Here is a 21,934-nt window from a genome sequence, read left to right as displayed (position 1 = left end):
TTTCCTTAGTACGGTGTCATTCTTAGAGTAGTTGAGATGAAAACCCTCTTGACCTGACCTTGAACTGGGTTTTTTTTGACTGCATTGACCTTAAGTGAGTATGTAGGACACTATTAGTCGCTGTGTGCGTTAGTAAGAGCATTCGCTGATTCAGCACCGGCAGATTTATGAAGCAGATAAGCACTTCAAAATCTGGTAAGAACCCTTAGTTTAAAATGGCGTCCGGAAGTTTGTAGCTTTTATTGGCTGCATAGGGGACGCTCTGACTGCGTGTGGAGCTCCTGGTCGTATCTTCATGAGCGTTGGCTTGATTTCGATTCTCTTCTAGTGCCCCAGCTGGACCACACAGGATTCAGTGTCATCAAGAAGTTCATCCATGCTGTGGAGACCAGAGGTAAATAGGACCAGTGTCTGCTTGCCTCCTTCTTTTATACATGCGTCGAACCTCCTACTGTGGCACAGACACCTTCGAGATGAAGCCCTTCTCCTTGCCGCTCTACAGGAATTGATGAGCAGGGCCTGTACAGGATCGTGGGGGTCAACTCCAGAGTGCAGAAGCTGCTGAGCCTAGCCATGGGTAAGAGCAAGCATGACCACCGAACCATGTTGAGCAGGAGAGTTAAGGTCAACGTGTCTCGGGTGACCCTACGTAACAGGGCTACTTTTGGGGCCAACAAAGTTAGAAGACAAAAGCGAGTTGCACACTTTGTGCCCGTATTTCTGTTTACTATTGTCCTCATTCCCTTAGCTTCTCCTCCGTCCAGAACGAGCCTTCTGTCCCGGTGTAATCAGCATCACATCCTCCTGTAACAGCCACACAGAAATAGCTTCCAGGCTGGCACAGGTAGTAAATACCCCTCATCCCCGTCTGTGGAGCCTGAGGATTTATGCCCACCTTCCAGGATGTGATGAGAGGCGCGCCGCAGTAACCCCAATCCTGTTTCGGCATCAGGCGCTTCCTGGCAGTCTGGGTGCATGGTCCACCTCTCAAACTCTTATTCTCAGAGCTTGCTCATGTGTGTGGCGCCCTCTACAGGGGGGGTCCTGTCGCTGTTCGTGCAGCAGCTTAATCTCAGGCAGGTCGGTGTCTCTAGCAAGATTGCAGGTTCCTTCATTCGTCGCGTGATCCTTTCGTTATTCACGTCCGTGCCTGGACAGTAGGGCAGCCATAGGAACTGCATGTCAATACCGTCCTGCTATCCTGTCCTGGTCCTCGGCGGGTAGATTAGATGAGGCTCCAGAAGGTCCATAATTCCCTGCAGGTTCAGCCTCCCCCCCCCCCCCCCGAATCTCCTGGCACAAACACTGATCACTTTGTTCCTGATAAATGGCACATTGCACTGTAGCGAATGAACTGGCAGATTACGGCCAGCGATAGTGCTGAAACCAAACCACCGGGGGCGGGGGTGGGGGGCATAAATTTCCCCCGCCGTAAATTTCCCCCGCCGCTGCAGGCCCATGAGGATGTGAGCCCCTACCTGTCTCGTCCTGCTGTTTCATCCTTACAATTGTGTCCCACAGCATACGTCAGGACTGCACCTTGGGCTCGGTGACAGCAACCTGCCCCCCCCTTCGGTTAATCATAAGTCTCATGTGTGACTGGAATCTGAATCCGTGACCCAGCGGATGCCAGGACGCGTCAGGAAAAGAAAAGGCAGACGAGGCGAATCCGATCGCATCCGCTTCCGTTTAATAGGAACCGAATTCTGAGGGACAGGGACAGATATTTCTTGGCTGAAGCTCCAGCTACACTAGACCCCTCCCCCCACCCATGTTCTCATCCTCAGAGGTTAAACTTGAGGGGCTTTTAAAACACACCTCAACTTAAATTACTATTGCAGTATTTATTTAACAGACGCTCTTATCCAAAGCAATGTACAACTGAGAAAGCTGGGGCAGACAGTCCCTGAAGCAGTTTGGGAGTTAAAGGCTTTGATCAAGGACCCACAGATAAAATTACTCTGCCAAACCTAGGATTTGAACCGGCGACCTGCTGATCACAGGCGTAGCACCCGAACCCTATTAGCTATCGTCACGTACCTTTGCAGGCGACCCGCCCTGCCAGGCATCGATCATTTGCGTTTGATTCACTTCCTCTGCCCACCTCTGTGCCCCGCAGACCCTAAGACCTGTGCGGATGTGGAACTGGACACCCCAGAGTGGGAGATAAAGACCATCACCAGTTCTCTGAAGCATTATCTCAGGTAGGATCTTCAGCGGCCGCATTGCACGCAACCCACAAGAGACGAGGGCGCCACCTGCTGGTTCACTGAGGGACACGTTTTGCCGGGAATTAAGCCCATTCAAGCACCCTTCAATGAATTTGCTAATTCGATTGAATCAATTGAACCCCGTCCTCACCAAAGGCTGAATCGTCATGCTGCGGCGGGGCTCTTGGGCCGAGCGAGGTCACAGGGGTCACAGCAGCGGCCCGTAGAGTGTTATGCAGAAGAAAGTACCTCGATTTGACTGCGCTGACGCTCTGCGCCTTTTCAGAATGCTGCCTGCTCCTCTCATGACTTACCAGTTCCAGAGGAACTTCATCAAAGCTGCCAGTGAGTGTTTCTCTTTGAAATGTTCTCCTTTAATTGCATTCATCCCGCTCTCTTTCATTCCATCCAAATGAGCGCTGACATTCCACCCCAGTGCCTCAGCCCAGAACCGGCCTTGTGACGGATCCCCAAACCACTTGATGGGACTCGCTTGCGTGTGAGATGATCACGTGGGCCGTCCGGGCAGCACAGACTGAAACGTGTGCAGTACAGCAGTCGACTTTACCAGAATTAACAGTTTCTGTGGAGGATGTCCATCCATCTTTGATAATTATTTTCTAGGTACAGGGTTGCGGTGAACCTGCATCCTGTCCCAGGAATTATGGGATGTCGATCCATTGAAGGACAGACACACACACACACACGTACGTTTGTCACCCTCCATTCATTTCTATGGGCATAACCCTAATCCCAACAATGAGAACCCTAACCCAGCCCTAACCTTAACCATAAGTAACCAAACAAAATACAAGACTTTTGGCATTTTTTTTGATTGCAGCCACATTTCTATAAAACTGAGTTTCCACATGTGGGGGACAGAACATACTACCATGTGCTTTTGGGCTGGGGAAGGAAACCCAGATGAACATTGGCGGGGATGGGGGGGGGGGGGGGGGGGGTCAAACAAACTGGGGGCAAGAGTCAGTTGCAACTTGGATTACAGTTGCAATTGCAATCCCAGAATCCTAGAGGTGTGAGTTCACGGCGCTGCACACTGATCCTTGGTAGCAGGTATGAGGATGGGAAATGGCCGACGTCCGCTGCAGGTGCCTGGGCTCCGTGGAACCCTGCGTCCGTGCAAAGGCTGCCGGACAACCTGTGTCATTATCTCACACGCAAGCGGGTCCCATGAAATGGTAGCGTGTCCCTCACGCGTCTCTGTGCTCGACTGTGGCCGAGATTCGCCCCTAATCCAAGTTTCTTGGTGAGCGAGGGCAAACGTGTCCCAACCCCGGCCCAGTCCACTCGCTGCACTGGCGAGGATGTTAATATAGCCGCCGTTGCTGGGTAAACAGATGGGGGGGGGGGGTGTTTCCCCCACTGAATCTCTACTGTTCGCCATGTTCGCTTTTCGTTTGTGAGCCGGCAGCCATTTGTCCAGAAAGCTAAGCGATTTATTAAATGACCCGCGATGCACATAAGCTTTATCGGGAAATGAATCTGCAAGACGTCTCACTGAACTATTGCACCAGTAAATCTGAGTAGAGCAAAATGGAGCCTCAAGCCAGGGTTAAACAGGGAGGTTATTGACTCCCTGGCGTAGTTTCCTCAATAATTTATACTTCGTGATGAATTTGGACAGGCTGGGGAGCCGAACTGGACCAACTCCCTTCCTAAAGTTAGAAACGGAGCTGACTGCTGGTTATTTTCCCCTGGCAGAGCTGGACAATCCTGAGTCGCGCATCTTGGAGATCCAGAGCATGGTGCATCACCTGCCGGAGAAGAACAGGCAGATGCTGGAGCTGCTCATGAAGCACTTGGCTAAGTAGGTCGGCCCGTGGCGGTTTCCCGTTCGTCCCAGTGCACGGCTCCGCCGACCATGATGTCGGAGGATCGGGGCTGTAATTAACAGCACCGTCAACAGGGGGCGGCGACGTGTGCTTTACCCACGCAACCAAAAGTAAACAGATTTTATCATTAATTTTTCTAGCCCCTTCCTGTCATCGCAATATCAAAATAGGGCTGCTTATGTCGCATGTGCAAAGCCCGTTAAACTCCCTTATCGTTGGCATCGCATTTACAGCACATGCAGGCCGGTCTGATTCTGTTTTTTTCCATAACCTTCCAGTTTTAATGTGTCCCCGTGTGTGTGGTGCTGATGTGTGTTGTGCAGCACGCATGTAACGGGCGTGTAATGTGAAACACGGAAGTCAGACTGCAAACCACATCCCAATTACCAGTTTAATTAGAGGCCAGGATGTGGCATTTTGGAGGACGGGGTTTCATTTTCAGCGTGTTTTTTTTTTTTTTTTTGTGTGTGCAGTCTAGGGCGATCTCTGGGTCCTGCTTTCCCAAGTGTTTGTGGACATGCCAGTAAGCTTTGCCAAAAGCCTCGGGAGACCCGCCGCGTCCTGGTCGGTGGCGGAAGACAGAATGCATGATTCATGACTCCCTTCTCTCCCCGCGGGCATAAAGGCCCGTTTTCCGTTGCGCGGTCAGCGTTGGCGTTGGAATTTGGCCAAGGGTGTTTCTGTTTTGAAGCTGCTTCGCTGATCCCGTGTGTTGCCAGCGAGCAGGAGAGCAGGCCCCCCCCCCGCAGGAAAAGCACTAACGGCTAATGCTCTCTGCCCCGCAGCGTAGCCCTCCACCATGAGCACAACCTCATGACCGTGGCCAACCTGGGCGTGGTGTTTGGGCCCACGCTGCTGCGGCCTCAAGAGGAGACGGTGGCGGCCATCATGGACCTGAAGTTCCAGAACATCGTCGTGGAGATCCTCATCGAGAACCACGACAGGGTGGGTGGAGCTGGCCGGCCGACGATGGCCCCCATCCAGAGGCAGTACAGTTCCATTTCAGGTCCAGACTCTCTGAAGCAGTTCTCTGTTTCAAACCGGTAAATAAAGGATCATTCGTCATGGATCACGGCGCACGGTGTGAAAAGCATGAGGGATTCAGATGCCACTGGCATTCTGGGAAAGCCAGTTTGGAGAGAGGCCTGTGACGGGCGTCTGCTTGCTCTGACTCCTCCTCTGTTTACCTCACGGATTCGGTACCAGGGCATTGCAGCAGCAGGGCATTATGGGGATTCTGTCCGAGGCATGTAATGGCTGTCGGGCATTAGGCAGCGGGGTCACCCAGGTGCAGTGCGGGGGGGGGGGGAAGGGGGAGACTGGATGAGCACCTGTCACACCCCCTCGTCTGTAGCTGTGTCGCTGGTGGCCCCCCGCCCCTCTCGAGACTTAAAGACCGCGCAGCTTAGGCCGGTTGCCACGGCGACCGGGCTCTGGGCCCAGCGCTTAATTAGCGGGGCCGGCTGCAGCCTGGCGTGCGGCCCAGGCAGGTGTAGCTGCGGCCGGCCTGTCCGTGTGCTTCCAGAGGCATTAGCATGCTGCGGCTCACGTGTGAGGCTTATATAAGGGGCCCTGCAGTGCCGCACCGACCCGCTTCCCAGCATGGAAGCATGAAAACCCACACAGGCAGCGATGGGGGAAACTCGGCGTCAGCCTAAGAATAAACACTTAATCACTGCAGCCTGGAGACGTGGTACTTTACCATCGGAGCGGGGAACTGTGGAACTGTCCTGCATTTACTTGCCTAGAATAATCAAACTATACATCTATCGCTCCTGCAATTTTTTGGAGTCTCAGGAAACACTGATGCCCTTATTCTACTGGGTATTTAACCCTCATTCTACTGGGTGTTTAATAAAATTGCCGGATGTGCATTATTTGACTGTAGCAAGTTGTATTTATTTCAGTGCTGTAATCGATTTTTTCCTTGCTTGATGTTGCTACCTGGCTTTAGTTTATGATTATTATTATTTTTTTTTGCTAGATGATTAGAATAACGGCAGAAGTGTACTAGGTGTTGTGGTTAAGGGTGCAGCAGTTTTACTGCCAGCCGACTCTGTTTTGCAGATTCTGCTCTCGCAGTCCGTGTATCAGTCCATCGCACTGCAAGCGTGCAGTGTGGGATTCCCCTTTTTAGATGGAACAGCATGCACTCTCAAGTAAACAACATTCCCGAACGCTGCTCTTTAAGTAACGTACGTGCCAGTATGCAGGCTGCACTCGACGGTTGCATTTATTTCAGGATTCATGGTAAAAACATACAAATTAGGCCGTGCAAGTCTAACTGCGATACACTGGACGCAGTAAAATGAGATGGACTTTATTGATATTCTGGTTCATGCAGCAGCGAGGTACGTGTAGTGCAGACAGACAAACGTACAGTGCAGAAGAAAACAAAGTGCAAGTACCGTACAAACAGTGCAGACAAGTAAACAAATTTAAAAAGTACCCAGAACCATAACATCCTGATTTTAAGGAAATCGTTATAAATGGAAAAAAAATTGATGCAACGTATGAATGCAGTTAAAAGTGCAAATGGATAGAATGTGGCGGCAATAGATGTGTCTCTTCCTGATATATAATGGCAGGGGGTGGGGGGGGGGGGGTGTCTGGAGGAAGTGTTATATGCCTGGTGACCAGTATCGGGCTGTAACAAGTTACATCAGCATTATGTAATTAAATTACAAAATAAATGTAATTGTAACCCGATACAGTTACTGAGAAAAAATAGAATGTAAAATATAACATTTGTTACTATTCGTTCGCCATGCAGAGCTGCCACCTTTTGCCGTATTTCCAGCAAAGCCACTGGGACTTTTCAGCTTCATTATGCAGTTTAAAACATTTGTTAGAAAAGTAGTCAAATGTAATCAGTTAAATTATTTTATCAAGTAGTCAGAATAGCTACATTACTTATTACACTTCTACAGGGTAATTAGTAATCTGCAGCCTATTACAGTTCAAAAGTAACCTGCTGATTTGGTCATTATTGATAAAACACTTTTGGTGATTGGACATGATGGCATTTCGGCAGGAGAAGCGGCATCCTTTCCATTATATGGAATTACATGGATTATGTATATATATAGAAGACTATCAATATGAATGGAAGTATTGAATTTGAATAAACAATAATAATACAGCTAAATACATCTAAAATTCACGCTACTTCACGCTGCTCGCTGATGCAATTATACTGCACATTATACTGTGCAATTCTGACAAAATGCATGTTTTTTATATGCAAACATATCAAATAAATGTCCCTTGTTACGTGGCTGTAGTGGTTCCTGCAGTCTGGCGGTTTCTTTTGTTCTTTTCCAGACAGACTGCTTTACTGTCCTCGTAGTCCAGTGTGCAAATTCAGGACCCCCATGATGGAGAGGTGATAATCCAGCCCTCCGTGTGCCCCTCCCACACACCCCCGCCACGATGCACCCTTCAAAATTTCATCGTAACTCCTAGCACCTGCCACTTGGAGGCGTGCCACCCCCCCCTCTCCTCACAGTATGCAAATTGCACTACTGGCCACGCCAAAGATCTCACAAGGGCTACTAGTAGTGATTAAAGACTCCGGGATGTTACCGGATCCCAGGCTACGGTATCTGGGACCAGTTGTGAAAAGGAAATATCCAGCTATGTGGAGATATAGCGTAAGAACATCAGCTGGGTGGCCCAGTGTTGAGATATAAAGCCGTTAGCGCGCGCCGCTAACCTCAGGTGCCGCGGCTTGCAGGAGTGACCGGTGGGTTTCTGGGATAAAAGCCTCTGTGCCTTTTCTGATTTAGCCCCTTTTAGTGCACTTGGTCTGTGAGCGTTAGCCTGTGGTGAGACTAAGAGCACTACCTCCGTACTTATATTAAAGAAAAAAATCCTACGTTAATAACATTATTAGCTTAACTTTTATTTTTTTCCAAGGTGGCTGCTTGTTGATTCATGCACAAGAACAGACCGCCTGTAGCTACAGATTCATTCAAGTTGCATTCTGGGAGTTTTTTTTTTAGTTTCCGACGACTCGACCAGTCACGGCCGCCAAAGGAGAATTGCACCCTTGCGGTCGAAAATTCAGCCTGCTGTCTGACTTTTCCGCATCTGTAGATCTTCAGCGAGCCGCCCGTACAAGGACCGGGCCAGCTTCAAGCCAACACCGCGCGCAGGAAAAGCTCCGAGAGCAAGGCCCCGTCCTGCAGCGAGAGGCCGCTCACATTCTTCCACACGTCTCAGCCCCCCGAAAAAAGTAAGGGGGGGGGGTCTCATCCGCTGCTGCCGTTTACCGACTCACGGTTGGAGTAAAAGCTTCAATAGACTGACGAGAAGCAAGCTCTGCTTTATGTGGGTCTCACAGCACCAAGAATATTCAAAAAAGCGTTTCATAGCTGCTAGTGATCAAAGCCAGTTTGAATCCACAGAGGAGCTCTTCAGCTGTACTTTGGGATGAGGTTACAGTAGGATCTGGTTATTTAAACATAGGTACACTTACCCATGGTTTACCGTGGTTGAAAAACATTTGGAAATTCCAGGAATAAACAGTTCATAAGTTTCAAACTGCATGCCAAGCGAGTACAAGCTGTTAAATGGTGAAATCCACCAGACCAGTTGCATCCAGTACATGATTCATCTCGCCTTGTTTCATACCCATGATTGCATTTACTGCCACCTATTCAGTGTATACATTGTAAAAAATGTAAAATAAGCGTGATTTTTATTTCTTTGTCTTCCCTTGATACATATTTTTCATAGCTCTATTGTTTCTTGAGAATTAGAAGGCTAAAACATTGAGAGTACGGTACTCTATGATAATGTGCAATATACTTTTATTGTATTTAATTTTAGTAATGTCTTACTCTGTGTGTTGTATATTGTATAGTATAGTATACTGTTGTAAGCTGCCATATTAAGTTGCTTTTCGGCCTTTGTGCATCCCCACCCTAGTGGTGAGGAAAAGTTCCGCTCAGGACGTCCCCAATGACTCCAGCGTCACCCAGCCCCCAGAGCACTCCAACAGCATCCGTGGCCGGATCCAAAGCAACAGTCTTGAGTCCGGAAATCAGCACCCTGAGGGCGCGACAGTGGAGAAGATACGTCGACCCAACTCCCTGTGAGTATGGCTCTATGTTCCCTAACCGCACTGTTTTTAGAGTTCTGCTTTTGTTAAAAGACATCAGAGGGTCTTCATCACAGTAGTGACATCCTATTACTGTGACACAAGGTAGGATTGCTAATGGATTTTTAAGCCCCGATGTTCATTGTTTAAAATGTGTCATTTGTCTCAGTTAGAGTTGGATGGACGTGAAATGGCCAGTATCACTGGGTGGTTTTCACGCAGGGCTTTCCTCATGCCAGTCCGTCTAACGCACAATGGAGAGAAATACAATAGGGAACTGTGTTGCCTTGTAGCAAAATGAATCACCCACATTCATTCCAGTCTTCTTTAATCTCTTATTTTTATTAGACTCAATAACTCTGTTGGTGTAATGAATATAAAAGTTTAATATCAGTGTTTAAATGTTTTAACCAGAATTGATGGTGTCCATCAGTTTCCTCAGACTTCCTCTGTGTGGTGTAAATAAATCTCTGTAGTTTTACCAGCAGATTAACGATTAGTGTTAATGTTGATGTTTTTGCTGGTTCTCTCCCTAACGGGCATCCGAAACCTACACATTTTTCAATCAAGCGTCGCTGACTCTCAGTCGATGCTTCCTGTTGGACGGTCTCGCCTGTCATTTACCGATGAACAAGCGGCAAAGCCTCTGAGTAAAACCCAGAGAAGACGCTACGGAGAAGCACCCTTTGTGAATCAGGCCCCAGATGCTGCGTTCAGAGAGCTGTAATTGAAATGTTTCATTCCCCCTGACTCATAAACAGATGGAGAATGTTAATTCGGCGGCAGGTCAAAGCACGCTTTGGGAGGATCGTCATTCTCCATCGTCGCTTTTGATGTTTTCCTCCTTGGTGCTAACCTGCCACCAGCTGGAGATCATAGATTCATTGTTCTGTTAGCAGCAGGGCAGCCAAGAGGTTTGACCATTGACCTTTAACCTGGAGGTGGCATGTAACAAAACGTCATATCCAAGGGGACTCGTTGCCATAGCGCCTTTCTTGAATTGTCTGTCAGTTGGAATTGGTTATATTTCCAATCAGCAAATGGATCCATGGGGATGGGAGAATGGAAGACTTTGGGGTTTTGGGATTTAACAACTGAGAGGATGAAACTGTAGTGAAAGTTGTCCAGTTTGAAAAACAAAACGGCCGTGGTCTTTGTGGAAGACTGTTGAGGTCTAGCGTTTGGGACATGCTAAGCCTTGTCTGTAATATTTACACGTTGCTTCAGATTGTGATGCTCACTAATAAACTGTACAAGTACATGATGAGTACATGATGAGTAAAGAGCTACACAAAGTCACCCCAAAAGCTCTTTAAGGCCGATTAAGTGCCTCTAGTTTTGTTAGCCATAAACAATTCATACAGTAGACATTTAATAAGGCGGATGTAACCTCTACTGACGAAGGGAAGGAAACACAGATGAGGGCTGTGAGATATAAGTAGGGCACCTGCTGAGCTTGTGGGTTCTCTGGTTAAGCTGGACAAAGTATGGGTGCCTGAGCTGGTACCGTGTGAACGGAGCCTAAACCAGAATAATCCTGCTGCTGACGTGAGACGAGAAACCACACAGAGTCACTGGTGTAGCACGATGACGCTTTAGAAGATCCTTCACCTGTGAGCTGTGAGAGAAGCACGGAGGTGAGCCCAGCTTAGTCAGTTCACCCCAAGGAGTGCTAGTGTGGTCGTGTGAGATTTCGCTTGTGGCGCATACTGTAGGTAATCGTGATTTGTCTTATCAAACTCGTGTACCTACTGCCACCATACCAGCATGCTGCAGCTTCAGACTTACAAATACAAATGGCATCACTGATGGTGATCAAGCTGGACCTTTTGCATGTTAACCCAAAGGATTTAGCTCTGCTTTTAGGGCTAAAAAAGAGATGTACGTCCATTCCCAATTTGTGCATTTATTCGCAAACCATCAAATGAAAAACTGCGTTTTAGTGACAGACGCATGTTTTGGTTCCTCTGATTAAGCCACGGATCGGGAAGGTATCTGATCGCAAGTTCTGCTTGGCAAAACACGTGAAACACAGTCTCACAGAGTCGAAGAGTGGACTTTGTGTGGTAAATAAACTAAGCCTTTTACTTCATACTGTATACTGAACTGTAGTTTGGTCTCCAGGAAGAGGCTTTTCACTGCGTCGGCACTTTGAGGAAACAGGAGTGATGTTTTTAATTTAGCCACGAAACACTAATACTTGGGTTGGTAGAGGTGCCAGGCCCTTACCGGTTGTAATTTAATGACGGCATCAGGTCTTGAGTCCCCAGCTCTGCCTCAGTCATAGGCGTTTATGCCAAGAGGCATTTTGGGAAGGAGACGACAACCGAAGACAGTGACGCGCAGTGACATTGAAGGCATGACACTTTTCGTAGTCTTTTTTTTTTAGATGGATATGTTAGAGCTACACCTCCCTGGGGGAGAATTGAGCAAATTGAGCAAGGAGAGGATGATGCACACCCCCTGCCAGTGACCGGTCCTCATTGGCCGTCCCCCCCGTTGAGGCATAGCAGGTGGCTGTGTTTCCTGATGTCCACCAATCGCATAATCGCTATACAGACAGCTGTACACTGAGGAGGCCAGTTAAGGATTTAGTGTCAAGCTGATCTGTTGGCTCAGGCTCTAGGTAAAGGCCTGTTAATAGGGCGTATACACGTGTAGATGATCCCTCCTTTACAACTTTGTGCTTATGGAGCATGTAGAAAGCTAAGCTTTGTATATTATACATCCATCTCGCAAATGCTTGAGCAAGGCTGCAGGAGGGCAAGGAGCGCGTCTGTCAGTATGGTGCAGGGGAGTCACCAGGCCGGGTTACCAGTCTGTCACATGACACAGGCAGTCAAACACTTTGAGGAAGTTCAGCTCACAGATTCCCCTGACTGCATGCGGGGTAGAAACTTGCGTGACAGTGGAGAGCTACCCACAGAGCCACTCCGCTCACGTTATGCATGTAATGCATGTAAATAATGCAGCTTGACGCATCCGGCGCATGTTTGTCAGGACCCAGCATAGCTAAGGTCTGGAGGTCAGGCCCTATTCTTGTTGGATTCTATTTTAATTTATCTCTCACCCGTTTATATTGTTTTATTTAGTTCTCAGCTGGGTGTGACTCTGAGGTTTATGCCTGGGGCAGCTATATTTACATATTTTGTGAATTTTTTTTAAGAGATATAAATATCTGAATAATGAACCATCTGGGTCACAGTGACGTCACCTTTTGGCATTTCAGCATGTGCAGCAGTAAACAGTTATACTCCATTATGTGTACGGTCTTATACAGCATTTCTCAATCTGCTCCTCAGGGCCCCGCAGATAATCCATGTTTTTGCTCCCTCCCAGCTCCTGGTAGGGAGTAAAAATGTGGACTGTATGAAAGGGAGCTGAGTGAGAGCAAAAACATGGATTCTCTTCGCTGGGGGGGTGTTCCCTGAGGGCTGGACTGAGAAACACTGGTATAGTAAAATATTGCGTTGTACATACGGTAGCATATAAGTGAGCTTGGATGGGAGAGAGTGAAGCTGCTAGCGTATCGTGTTTAGCTACTGTGGTATTTTCACGGGAATCCCTGAGGCCGCCCCCAGTGTGTTTGTGAGCCCCCATCTGTAGGTGTGATACAAACGTGTCTCTCCACCGTAGCCGGATGCTTTTGCTGTGAGCTCCCGGATGGGAGACCTGACAGTAGATGGAGGGTAGGCCTCCTCTATCCTCCACAGAGCCCCGCTAACCTCCAGCAGGTCCATTTCCCCCCAGGTTACGTGACGCAGCTGATTGGCCGTGAGGCGGGGCGTGTGTTTGCCTGGCAGAGGGCCGAGAAGCAGGGGGCGTAGGTCGTTCTGGTGTCTGCTCACAGCAGCGGGGATGCAGGCCTACCTTCCCGAGCTCTCTGATCTCATGCAGCAGCATTGTGCTCTAACGCTGCTGTCCAGAATTATTTATACAGTCTCGAGGCCTATTCAGCAGCTGCACGGTACTGCTGTAGACGGCCTATTGATTTTTCTTCTCAAAAGATTTTTTTTTTTTTTTTTTTAAACCCTTGACTATTTTGGCTGTGGTAATTTTCAAAAATAAGTACAACATAGAAGCATAAAGTGTATTTAAACTGGAAAAAGGTGAAGAGACTTGTTTTTTAAACTCAGGATTTATGATATTAGACTCATTTCCAGGGTGCCGCTTGTACGCTGGTTTTACTTATTCTAAAAATAGTCAGTGCTGTATTCCCCACCCAAATATTCAACTGTTTTTCCAGATGCATTCTAACATGAACCCAAACATGAGAATTTTGAACGTAATTAAGTAATTTATGATTGCAGTCATTAAGTATATGAGGGTGGGGATTGGAAAATTGGAAATTGAATCCAGTTGAATTGGAATTGAATTGAATTGGAATTGAATTTCACAGCTCTTGCGGTTTTGTCTTTGACACTGGCATTTATGAATCTGATATTTCCAAAGTACAGAATGGAGTTTCGAGTGCTGAGAATGCAGATCTGCAGAGCTGCTGCGGTTTTATTAAAACGGACTCCAAGATGGAGTGGGGCAATTAAACATGAAACGTACACAAAAATAACGGGACAGGAAGTATGGCGGATGAAGGCTGGTGTTAACCCCTAAACTGCTGTAGGAGCTGTTATTTAAGACCTGACAGACGCTGCGGTGAGTCCAGTACTGCAGTAACTTAAGCAGGCGATGAAAGCTCGCTCCGATTGTTCTGCTTCGGTGAGCTGGAAAGGGCAGCCCAGCTTGGATGTAAGGAGGTGAATGGAGTCATGATTCTTTTAGGATGGGTTTCAGAAGGCCCATGGGAGTCTAACAGGACTCCACAGGTACAGATGCTGTCAACGTCCAAATGAAGACGACCGTCCTCACTTCAAACGGGGCTTTTTGGCATCCGGCGGATCTTCTATCCTGAGGAGAATCTGTAAGAAACTTCCCTGAATAATTTGGTTATACAGGGATCATCAGCAGAAGGCTGTTGCGGAGACTGTCCTTCTGTCCTCAGGTGGCAACAGCACAGTGGATATTAAGTGCCTCACTGTCTAATTATCAGAAAATTGTTCTTCATAAGCGAGAAGTGGATTTCTTGACATACTGCTATGAATGAGCCCTGTTAAGTAGCTGTCAGTGCACTTTCCCACACACACTCTCAGCCATGCTAGCCTGATGTCATTTTATTTATTATATTTTGTATCTGTTTGTTTTGAGGCATGCATTTTGCGGACGTGTTTTGGATGTGAATCTCATTTTCAGTGTCGCCTTCGCTGACAGGCGCTGGGGTCCGTTGGTATTTATAGACGGACATGGCTGACTCACGCTAGCAGGCTAACCGTCCCGCTGGCATCGGTGTGGCAGGGCACAGGATCTCCATCGTGTCCTGGCTGTGTGTCAGGGCTTCGCGTCACTGGTATAATAAAGAAACTGGACTTTTATTAGATGTAGGAGCTGGAATTGCGGTGAAGGGACCGTCCTGGCGTCTCCTGATCCTTGCTCTGGCCCTACGAGGGCTTTCAGAATGACGTGCCGCTCTTCTAAGCGATCTTTGCGTAAAAACCGTCCGAGCGACTTTTAATGACATTTAGAATATCGTCCCTCTGGTCTAATTCATTTACATCGGTGCAGGAGGGGGGGGGCTCACACAGCCCCCCCACGCCTCCCCCCACCCTCCATGGCTCTGAGGACAGTGAGAAGACGCCATCGACGTCCACGCTTCACTCAGCAGATAGGGAACGTTCACCTCCAGCAGAGGCTTGACGTGTCAATATTATCCAATATCTATGCAAAGCGGAGACTTTGTGACCTCTGTGAGCACTTTGCTTATCTCTGCGTCATATATATACCGTGGATTGTCAGGTTTGTTGCAGTCACCCGTAATCACTAAATTAAAACTGGTATAAACTGGCTTGTTTCCCTTTTGTCCATTATAGGCTGACCCACAAGGACTGTCCCAGTATCCCAACAAGGTATGGATTCATTAATCTCCCCCCGCCCCCCGCCTCCCCCAACCCAAGTAGTTTAATCTTTGTGATGAGCAGTTGGCACTCAGCCATAGGCAGAGGATCTCATCTGCGTTGTGCATCAATCCCAAGTATTAGTGTGTTTTTTTATTTTTTAAAAATAAGCTCATAAACATGCTTTGAGAGAAAGCTGCAGTTCTCCTTTGGGGCGGAGGACAGAGCCCCCTCCCCCAATTTGAGGGAGTGAGCTCCACACAGTTGGCAGGAGCAGACAGACAGACAGGCCTGACTTTGCTAGCTGGGCTTGACCCTTTGCACCGGGTTGCATAGGTCTTCCGGATTTGTTCCGGGTGCCCAGTTCAGCTGAGTGCGAGGCCTATGCTGGGATTAACTAGGTGTTTCATAACGGGGGGGGGGGTGAAAAAGCCCTTCCCTTTCTGCAGTATCAGGATGATGTCATCCAGCCAGCACGCAGCCCCAGCCCTCGCCGTCCTCACCTGCTGTTTCTGTTTCTGCCCCTCAGCCCCACCTCCCCTAGTCCCTCGCCGCAGTGCTCCCCTTCCTGGCCGATGTTCTCTGCCCCCTCTAGCCCCCAGCCGGCTCCCTCTATTCCCGACGACTCCTCCCCGGTCAGGTCTGTGGCGCTGCCGACTCAGCCTTTCACCCAGCATGCCTTGTGGGCGCTCGCTCCTGTTTCATCACTGCGCCATTTCCTTCCATACGTGTATAGAGAGATTTATTTGCATGCCTGAGCATTCTGCCTTGAACTAGTGTTGTGGCCCTTGCTGAGGGCTCAGATCAGTGAACTAGTTTAAACAGGTAATGTTAACGGGAAGCGTAAGAAAAAACCGCCAGTTGCTCGTTTTCCCCCCCCTGCAGCTGCACAACACCGCTTATAGACATCCTGTAAGTGAAGGAGGGCTGTACCGCTGTCTCGCACAGCAGGGGGGGGGGGGGCGATTGGTGCTGCAGCACTGTAAGCTGGGTTTTGTTGCTTGTGTTCATGTGCAGCCCCCGCCTCCAGAAAGCTCGGGCGCTGTACGCCTGCAAGGCCGAGCACCAGTCTGAGCTGTCCTTCACGGCCGGGGCCATCTTTGAAGACGGTAAGGTCAAAGCAAAAAACCAAGCAAGGAATCACTGCTCTTTTGGACTTTAGGATTGGGAACCGAGCTGGACCCAAAAATACATTTGCTCATTTTTTCTGTTCTGGTTTCTGCACTCCATAAGGGCACAGTAAATGTAGCCTGGGATGTATCCCCCCCCCCCTTTAATAGTTTTCCTGAGATGATCGCTCTTCCAAAATTCACCATTCAATGTGACAGCAGTTTTATTCGCCGGAGTTCTGAGTCTGATGCTAAATCAGACAATTGTGGGGGCTGGCTGGAAACGTTACGTAAGAGCGAATACTTTACCGACCTGCCATTCTCTGCTCAGCGAATGCCCCAGCTGCAAGGTAGCCCAGCATTCAGTTAATTTTTTTTTATTTATTTAGCTCAATAAAAAAAAAAAAGCAGCCTTTCAACTGGGAGTCTTTGAAGCAGGTGAGTGCAACTAGCAGTATGTATGTACCGCTAAGCTTTCAAAACCACACTTCACTTGTTTATAGCCTCATTCATTCATTTTCCAGATTGAGGGTCACAACTCTTCTAGGAGGTGCGGAAATGGAACTTAGATGGTTCTGTGGGCTAGACGACTGCATGTTCTTTTGATCATGCGCATCAACTTGCCGGTTTCCTGTTTTTGGTAGATGCTGGAACAACGAAAGCTGCGGTGAGGAAGGTGAGAGGTGAAGGACTCTGGTCTGTCTGACTGCTTTCTCTCTCCATCTTCTACAGTCCATCCTTCCAGGGAACCCGGCTGGCTCGAGGGCACCTTCGACGGGAGAACCGGGTTGATCCCGGAGAACTATGTGGAGTTCTTCTAGCAGGGTGCGTGCTTTAGAGGGTCCCTGTGGTCTACTTGTGAGAAGATTCTGATAGCCCCCAGGAAGGGCTGCTATGCATTTCTGTGAGTGCAGGTGTGAGTGCTGTACTATTTGAGAGGAGAACCTCACCCCTGTTGTACAGCTCAGACTCTTCACCATGTATCAGCTGGATTACTTGTCTGCTTGGGGAGAAACTGGAGGATGTTAAGGTCTGTCTTTTTTTTTTTTTTTTTTTTTAAACAAAAGTTCGGCAGCTTGAAGCTCAAGGTTTCTATATGCACCCCAACCCTTTATCTGTAGGATGGTACTTACCATAGGAAGCAGCTCCCCTCCCCAGGGTAGAGAAGGATATGGGCTCTACAGCCCTTGCAGGGAGGTGATGCTAAAATAAGCTGATCCCTCATGGAAAACCAAGACCTTACTGGCAGCACTTGAGTTTCTGGAATATTCTATTAGCTTGTTAAGTTTTTAAATATTTTTTACCTTGACAAATCGAGGCTTGGGCAGCCCAGGATGGGCAATGATTCGCCCAGCCAGAGAATCCCGTTCAGTGAAGGTATATTACATCTATAGAAATGAAGCAAATCTTTTTTTTATGTGGAGCTGGACTGATTTGATAGATGGTCTTCATTTATAATGCACTGAATTAATATTCTATGTTGCAATCTCAAAATGGATGTATGCTGTGTGTGTATTGATGTAAAAGAAAAATGACAGCTGAAATTCTATTTTTAAGTTTAAATTATATTTTTATGGTATCCATCTAAAATCCATCCCCTTCGTCTTCCTCACCTTGAAAGATATGAAGTCTTAACATAGAATGAACAGTTTACAGGTTTGTGTAATAAATGGCTCAAAGCTGGAAGGTTCAGCTTTTTTGTAAATGACTGTTTCATTCACCCCCCCCCCCCCCCCCCCCCCCCCCCCCCCCCCACTCATCTAGCTTTCTGTTCACACTTATTTATGGAGTAGGTGCTTTTTTCCAAAGCGATGGACATTTGAGAAAGGTTTAAAAAAATCTTTTCCATTGTTTGTGTTACATACCTCCAAGGAGCCTTTGGGAGAGAGTTATTTCTCACTAGTACCAACCTGACATCACACTGTAGTTGGCTATCAGAATGGAGGGCTGTCACTTCTGTACCGAGATACTGTGAGCCTCACAATATCACAATGTCTAGTTAAGAGACCTTGGATCATAAAATGACCTCACCATCAGGACTGTATCAAAGCCAGGTACACTGTGAAATATAAAAGTGAGTTTATTAAAAGAATGATCTTTGCTTAAAATTCTTAAACTGACAATTATTAAGCTAACCATTTGCTATCACTAACAACGATTGCCCTACCTAGCTGAGGACTGCAGAAGTTTCCAGAGAGTACCAGACACAATGAACCCAACATTGAATCAAATAAGTGAAAGATCAACAGACTTCAGAAGGGGTGAGATACGTAATAGAAAACTATTTTTAAAACAGACAATTGTATATCCTTTACATTGCATTACATTAAAATAACTGAAATACAAACAAAATAGACTTTAATGAAAGCCATATATGATCTGCCCTTAATTTTAAAAGATATATAATATTTGCATGTATCATATACAAAATATACTTTTTTAATAGTGCAAATGCCCAGGCTGTAGCGTGTAGATTACTTTCACAAACAGTTTTATGCATTTTAGAACAGACTGCTTAATCTTCACAGTACCTTACAAGGGACCAAAGCCTAAACCCATTACAAAAATATACTTCAAAAAATAAGTACTTTTGTTTGTAGGTTCTCCTATAAACAGCTGCTCATGAATACTTCCATTTTCCGCTTTGGTCACTATTGTACTTTAAAAGAAAAAAAACCAAAAAGAAAAAAAAAATACCCTCCCCCAATTTGTGTTTGTACAACTTGAACACCCAAAAAGTTTTCGTTAGGCTTGAGTATTTACAATAATTTACAAGTCAGTTTTGTTTGTTTAAAATCATTTTTTGCAAAGAATAATCTTTTCAGAATGGCAGAACATCCAAGATTCAATAAACTGGACTAAAACCAACACTCCCACCACTAAGAACATTTCACAATATGTTAAAATTGACAGTGTGTTTTTTCCCAAAATGAGAAAAAATGCCTATGTAGTTTTTTTTTTTTTTTTTTTTAAATTCCAGTCCTACTATTAGCATATCATCAGTTCATTGTTGGTCTTTGCCCCACTAAGCATCTTCCTGCTGGACAAACACACCCTGACACTGTATGTGAAAGTAACCACACAGGTGCAAGAACAGAAGAACTGCGTAGTGAAGCAGAAGTTAGTTAAAGCGTCGGAGCGACCGGGGCAGAAATACTGCTTCCATTTTCTGCGTGCTTGCTGGGTACATTCCAGCGTCACGGAAAAAAAAATCCCAATTTCCCAAAAAAGCATATCTTTTACACAGTGATCTCCACCAGACATGGTTAGTTTCCCTGTATTTAACCATGTGGTCCCACTGGGATAAAACTGGGCGGGAGAGGGAGCCTCTACTGTCGGCTGGGTACCCTGGTTAGTGCCACTGAGCCACCCACGTTTCCTGATTAGCACAGGGTGGCTGAAGGCCGGCTATGTATGTAGTATTTAACTACAAGTTATTATCAAGTTAACCGGGGGTAATGATCAGTTCATTGATGAAGGTCGCCTTACTAAATATTTATTCCAGTCGCAAACTCAAGGGCTCCGATTATACACCATTTTACCTTCTTTTAAAAAATAATTTATATTCAGCCATTTATCTACATTTTATATAGTAGTAACAAAACAGTATGGCACAAAAAATACCCCCCCCCCCCCAAAAAAAAAAATCACTTTCCATTACAAAAAAGACATTTCCTTACTTATGATGTGAAGTCCAAATGCACAAGGCTTCACCTCACACTAGGGGCAGAGAAACATCCACTCAACTCACACTCTGCGAATAAGTGCATTAGCTTAAAGCTGCACGTCGAGCTGCAGCACCCCCACACTGATTGTCATCCGCCCCCCCCCTCCCCAAAGCACGCAGACACAAACGTGCACACACTCAGAATCATGGATATGTACATTATTAGCAGATCTGACAAGGTCAGGGCATTCCAGACCTCCCACGTCGCCCTCTTCACTGTCTGTTACGTTAATCTGCAAGTCCACCTCTCCTCCCAAGTTATACTCAACGCTTTAATTCCTGTGCTAAACCAGCACTGCACTTCACCAATAACACATAATGTATCACAGCCAGAAAATCAGAGGCAGCAAGACTGGGAAATGATCAGAACGTGTGGCTAACTGGGATAATTAGATTACATACAACCTGACCCACCACTTCCGTACCTCGACTCGTAAAATGAAACAGACAGGATCAGACATGGACGGGGGTGCATTTTAATAACATTTATACGTTTAGTGCCTTTAGAAAATATTCACAGCCCTCTTTCACATTTTATAGTTTTACAACTGGGTGCATTTGGTGCATTTAAATGTTTTTTTTTCCCCCCTCCTGTTACATAGTCAACCTCAAAGTCGTTTCATAACAAAAACTACTTTAAAGAAAATGGGAGTATGTTTTTTCTGTCAGTGAATTAAAAAATCACAAATTTTGTGATTTTCGGAAGGCCAGTATCATGGAGCCCATAAACCAGTCAACACCATCCCTTACTGGGAATCACGGTGGTGATTATGGCTGATTTGGAACTATTATTGTTACCAGGAGATCAAAAGGCCCGTTTTAGTTAAAAATGATCCGATGATCTGCAATGGAAACATACCAGAAGCCAAATGTGACACTGAAGCAGCTTAAAAAACACAAGAACGGCGTACGGCGACCAAGAAACCGCAATGTCACCATCCACACCCATTCAACCAGCAGGCAGGGAAAACAGGCAAGTACCGCACAATCTGGAAAAGCAGCAGCTCGTGTAGACCATCGGCACGACTCACAGCTGGCCCTGCACAGCCACAGGTATCTCTACCAAGCCTGTGAAAAAGAAACTATCTTATCTAACCAAGCTACATCAATTCACTCTTCCAATTAAGTACTTTCTCTCTCGTTTTCCACACACACCATCCACCACTGAAAAATCTGCTTCAATCCAAAAGCGCAAAAACATTTAAACCCATCAAATTGTCAGGGTGGGGGGGGGGATCCTTCCTACAGGCCCTGTACAGCATTTACCCAGAAGTCTCTTGTGCACCATTCATAAAATTCACTGAGCTTCCCACTGTGGGGAAACAAAGATGGTAAATTTAAGTAGTAAGAAACTGCCAGTGCAATATAAAAAACCACAGAAGGTATGAAGTTCAACCATGTAGGAAAAATACTTCCAGAGGAGAGACAGTGGAAAAAAAAGCTTTGTTGTCTACATTTTAGAAAAAAAAAAGGCACATTCCCCTTTTCTCATATAGGTCTGTAAACATCTCGGTGGTCTGCATGCACATCAGCTTTTGAACAATATACAACATTCCTCTCTTTGATTAAAGTAAAATTGGATTTTTAATTAACCTCTATGTTTATGTGCAAGAAACTGGCAAGCAAAAAAAATAAAATAATAAAATGAAGTTGTGTGTGTTGTTTACGGACACGTTTTCCCCGTCCTGAACTCGCGTGAGCGCCTTTGCCACAGCTCCACCCCCCCCGGGCCCCTCACTGCTTGTGGAAGAGTAGCGGCTTCACGCTGCCGGCTTTGAACTTGGGCAGTTGATTGCTGATAATCTCGGCCAGCATCTCGGGGAACTCCACGCTGAGGGACTTGTTCACAAAGGTGTAGAAGCAGAAGTTGAGCAGCCCTCCCACCATCTGCAAGAAGGCACAGAGCTGCCATTCAGACTCCTAGAGTTACTTATGTATCACGGAGCCGACGAGCACCTGGTCACCAAAGGCTATCCAGTACAACAT

At 46.7% G+C, this 21,934-nt stretch overlaps 2 protein-coding genes across 7 annotated transcripts in view; one reads left to right on the top strand and one right to left on the bottom strand.

Annotated features, from left to right (window-relative positions):
* Positions 1–17,913, top strand: part of LOC111857455 (rho GTPase-activating protein 26) — a 44,573-nt gene extending 26,660 nt beyond the window's left edge. For 2 of the 3 annotated variants that reach the window (XM_023838353.2, XM_023838355.2), the window contains exons 13-24: positions 329–394; positions 503–577; positions 2,120–2,204; positions 2,497–2,555; positions 3,933–4,038; positions 4,849–5,008; positions 8,162–8,300; positions 8,996–9,161; positions 15,089–15,124; positions 15,642–15,752; positions 16,130–16,221; positions 16,954–17,913. In XM_023838353.2, the coding sequence (XP_023694121.2) occupies positions 329–394; positions 503–577; positions 2,120–2,204; positions 2,497–2,555; positions 3,933–4,038; positions 4,849–5,008; positions 8,162–8,300; positions 8,996–9,161; positions 15,089–15,124; positions 15,642–15,752; positions 16,130–16,221; positions 16,954–17,042 (1,184 nt within the window). In that variant the 3' untranslated portion in view covers positions 17,043–17,913. The remainder of the gene's footprint in view (positions 1–328; positions 395–502; positions 578–2,119; positions 2,205–2,496; positions 2,556–3,932; positions 4,039–4,848; positions 5,009–8,161; positions 8,301–8,995; positions 9,162–15,088; positions 15,125–15,641; positions 15,753–16,129; positions 16,222–16,953) is intronic. The other variant, XM_023838354.2, reaches the window with a different exon arrangement.
* A 372-nt stretch (positions 17,914–18,285) lies between these two features.
* LOC111857444 (glucocorticoid receptor-like) overlaps positions 18,286–21,934 on the bottom strand; it is a 42,361-nt gene continuing 38,712 nt past the window's right edge. For all 4 annotated transcript variants that reach the window (XM_023838328.2, XM_023838329.2, XM_023838327.2 and 1 more), the window contains one exon: positions 18,286–21,835. In XM_023838328.2, the coding sequence (XP_023694096.1) occupies positions 21,683–21,835 (153 nt within the window). In that variant the 3' untranslated portion in view covers positions 18,286–21,682. The remainder of the gene's footprint in view (positions 21,836–21,934) is intronic.

Source organism: Paramormyrops kingsleyae, chromosome 24, assembly GCF_048594095.1.
Source record: "Paramormyrops kingsleyae isolate MSU_618 chromosome 24, PKINGS_0.4, whole genome shotgun sequence".
In the NCBI taxonomy this organism is placed as follows: domain Eukaryota; kingdom Metazoa; phylum Chordata; class Actinopteri; order Osteoglossiformes; family Mormyridae; genus Paramormyrops; species Paramormyrops kingsleyae.
The sequence above is the reverse complement of the archived record's forward strand: the minus strand, read 5'-3'. Positions and strand labels throughout refer to the sequence as shown.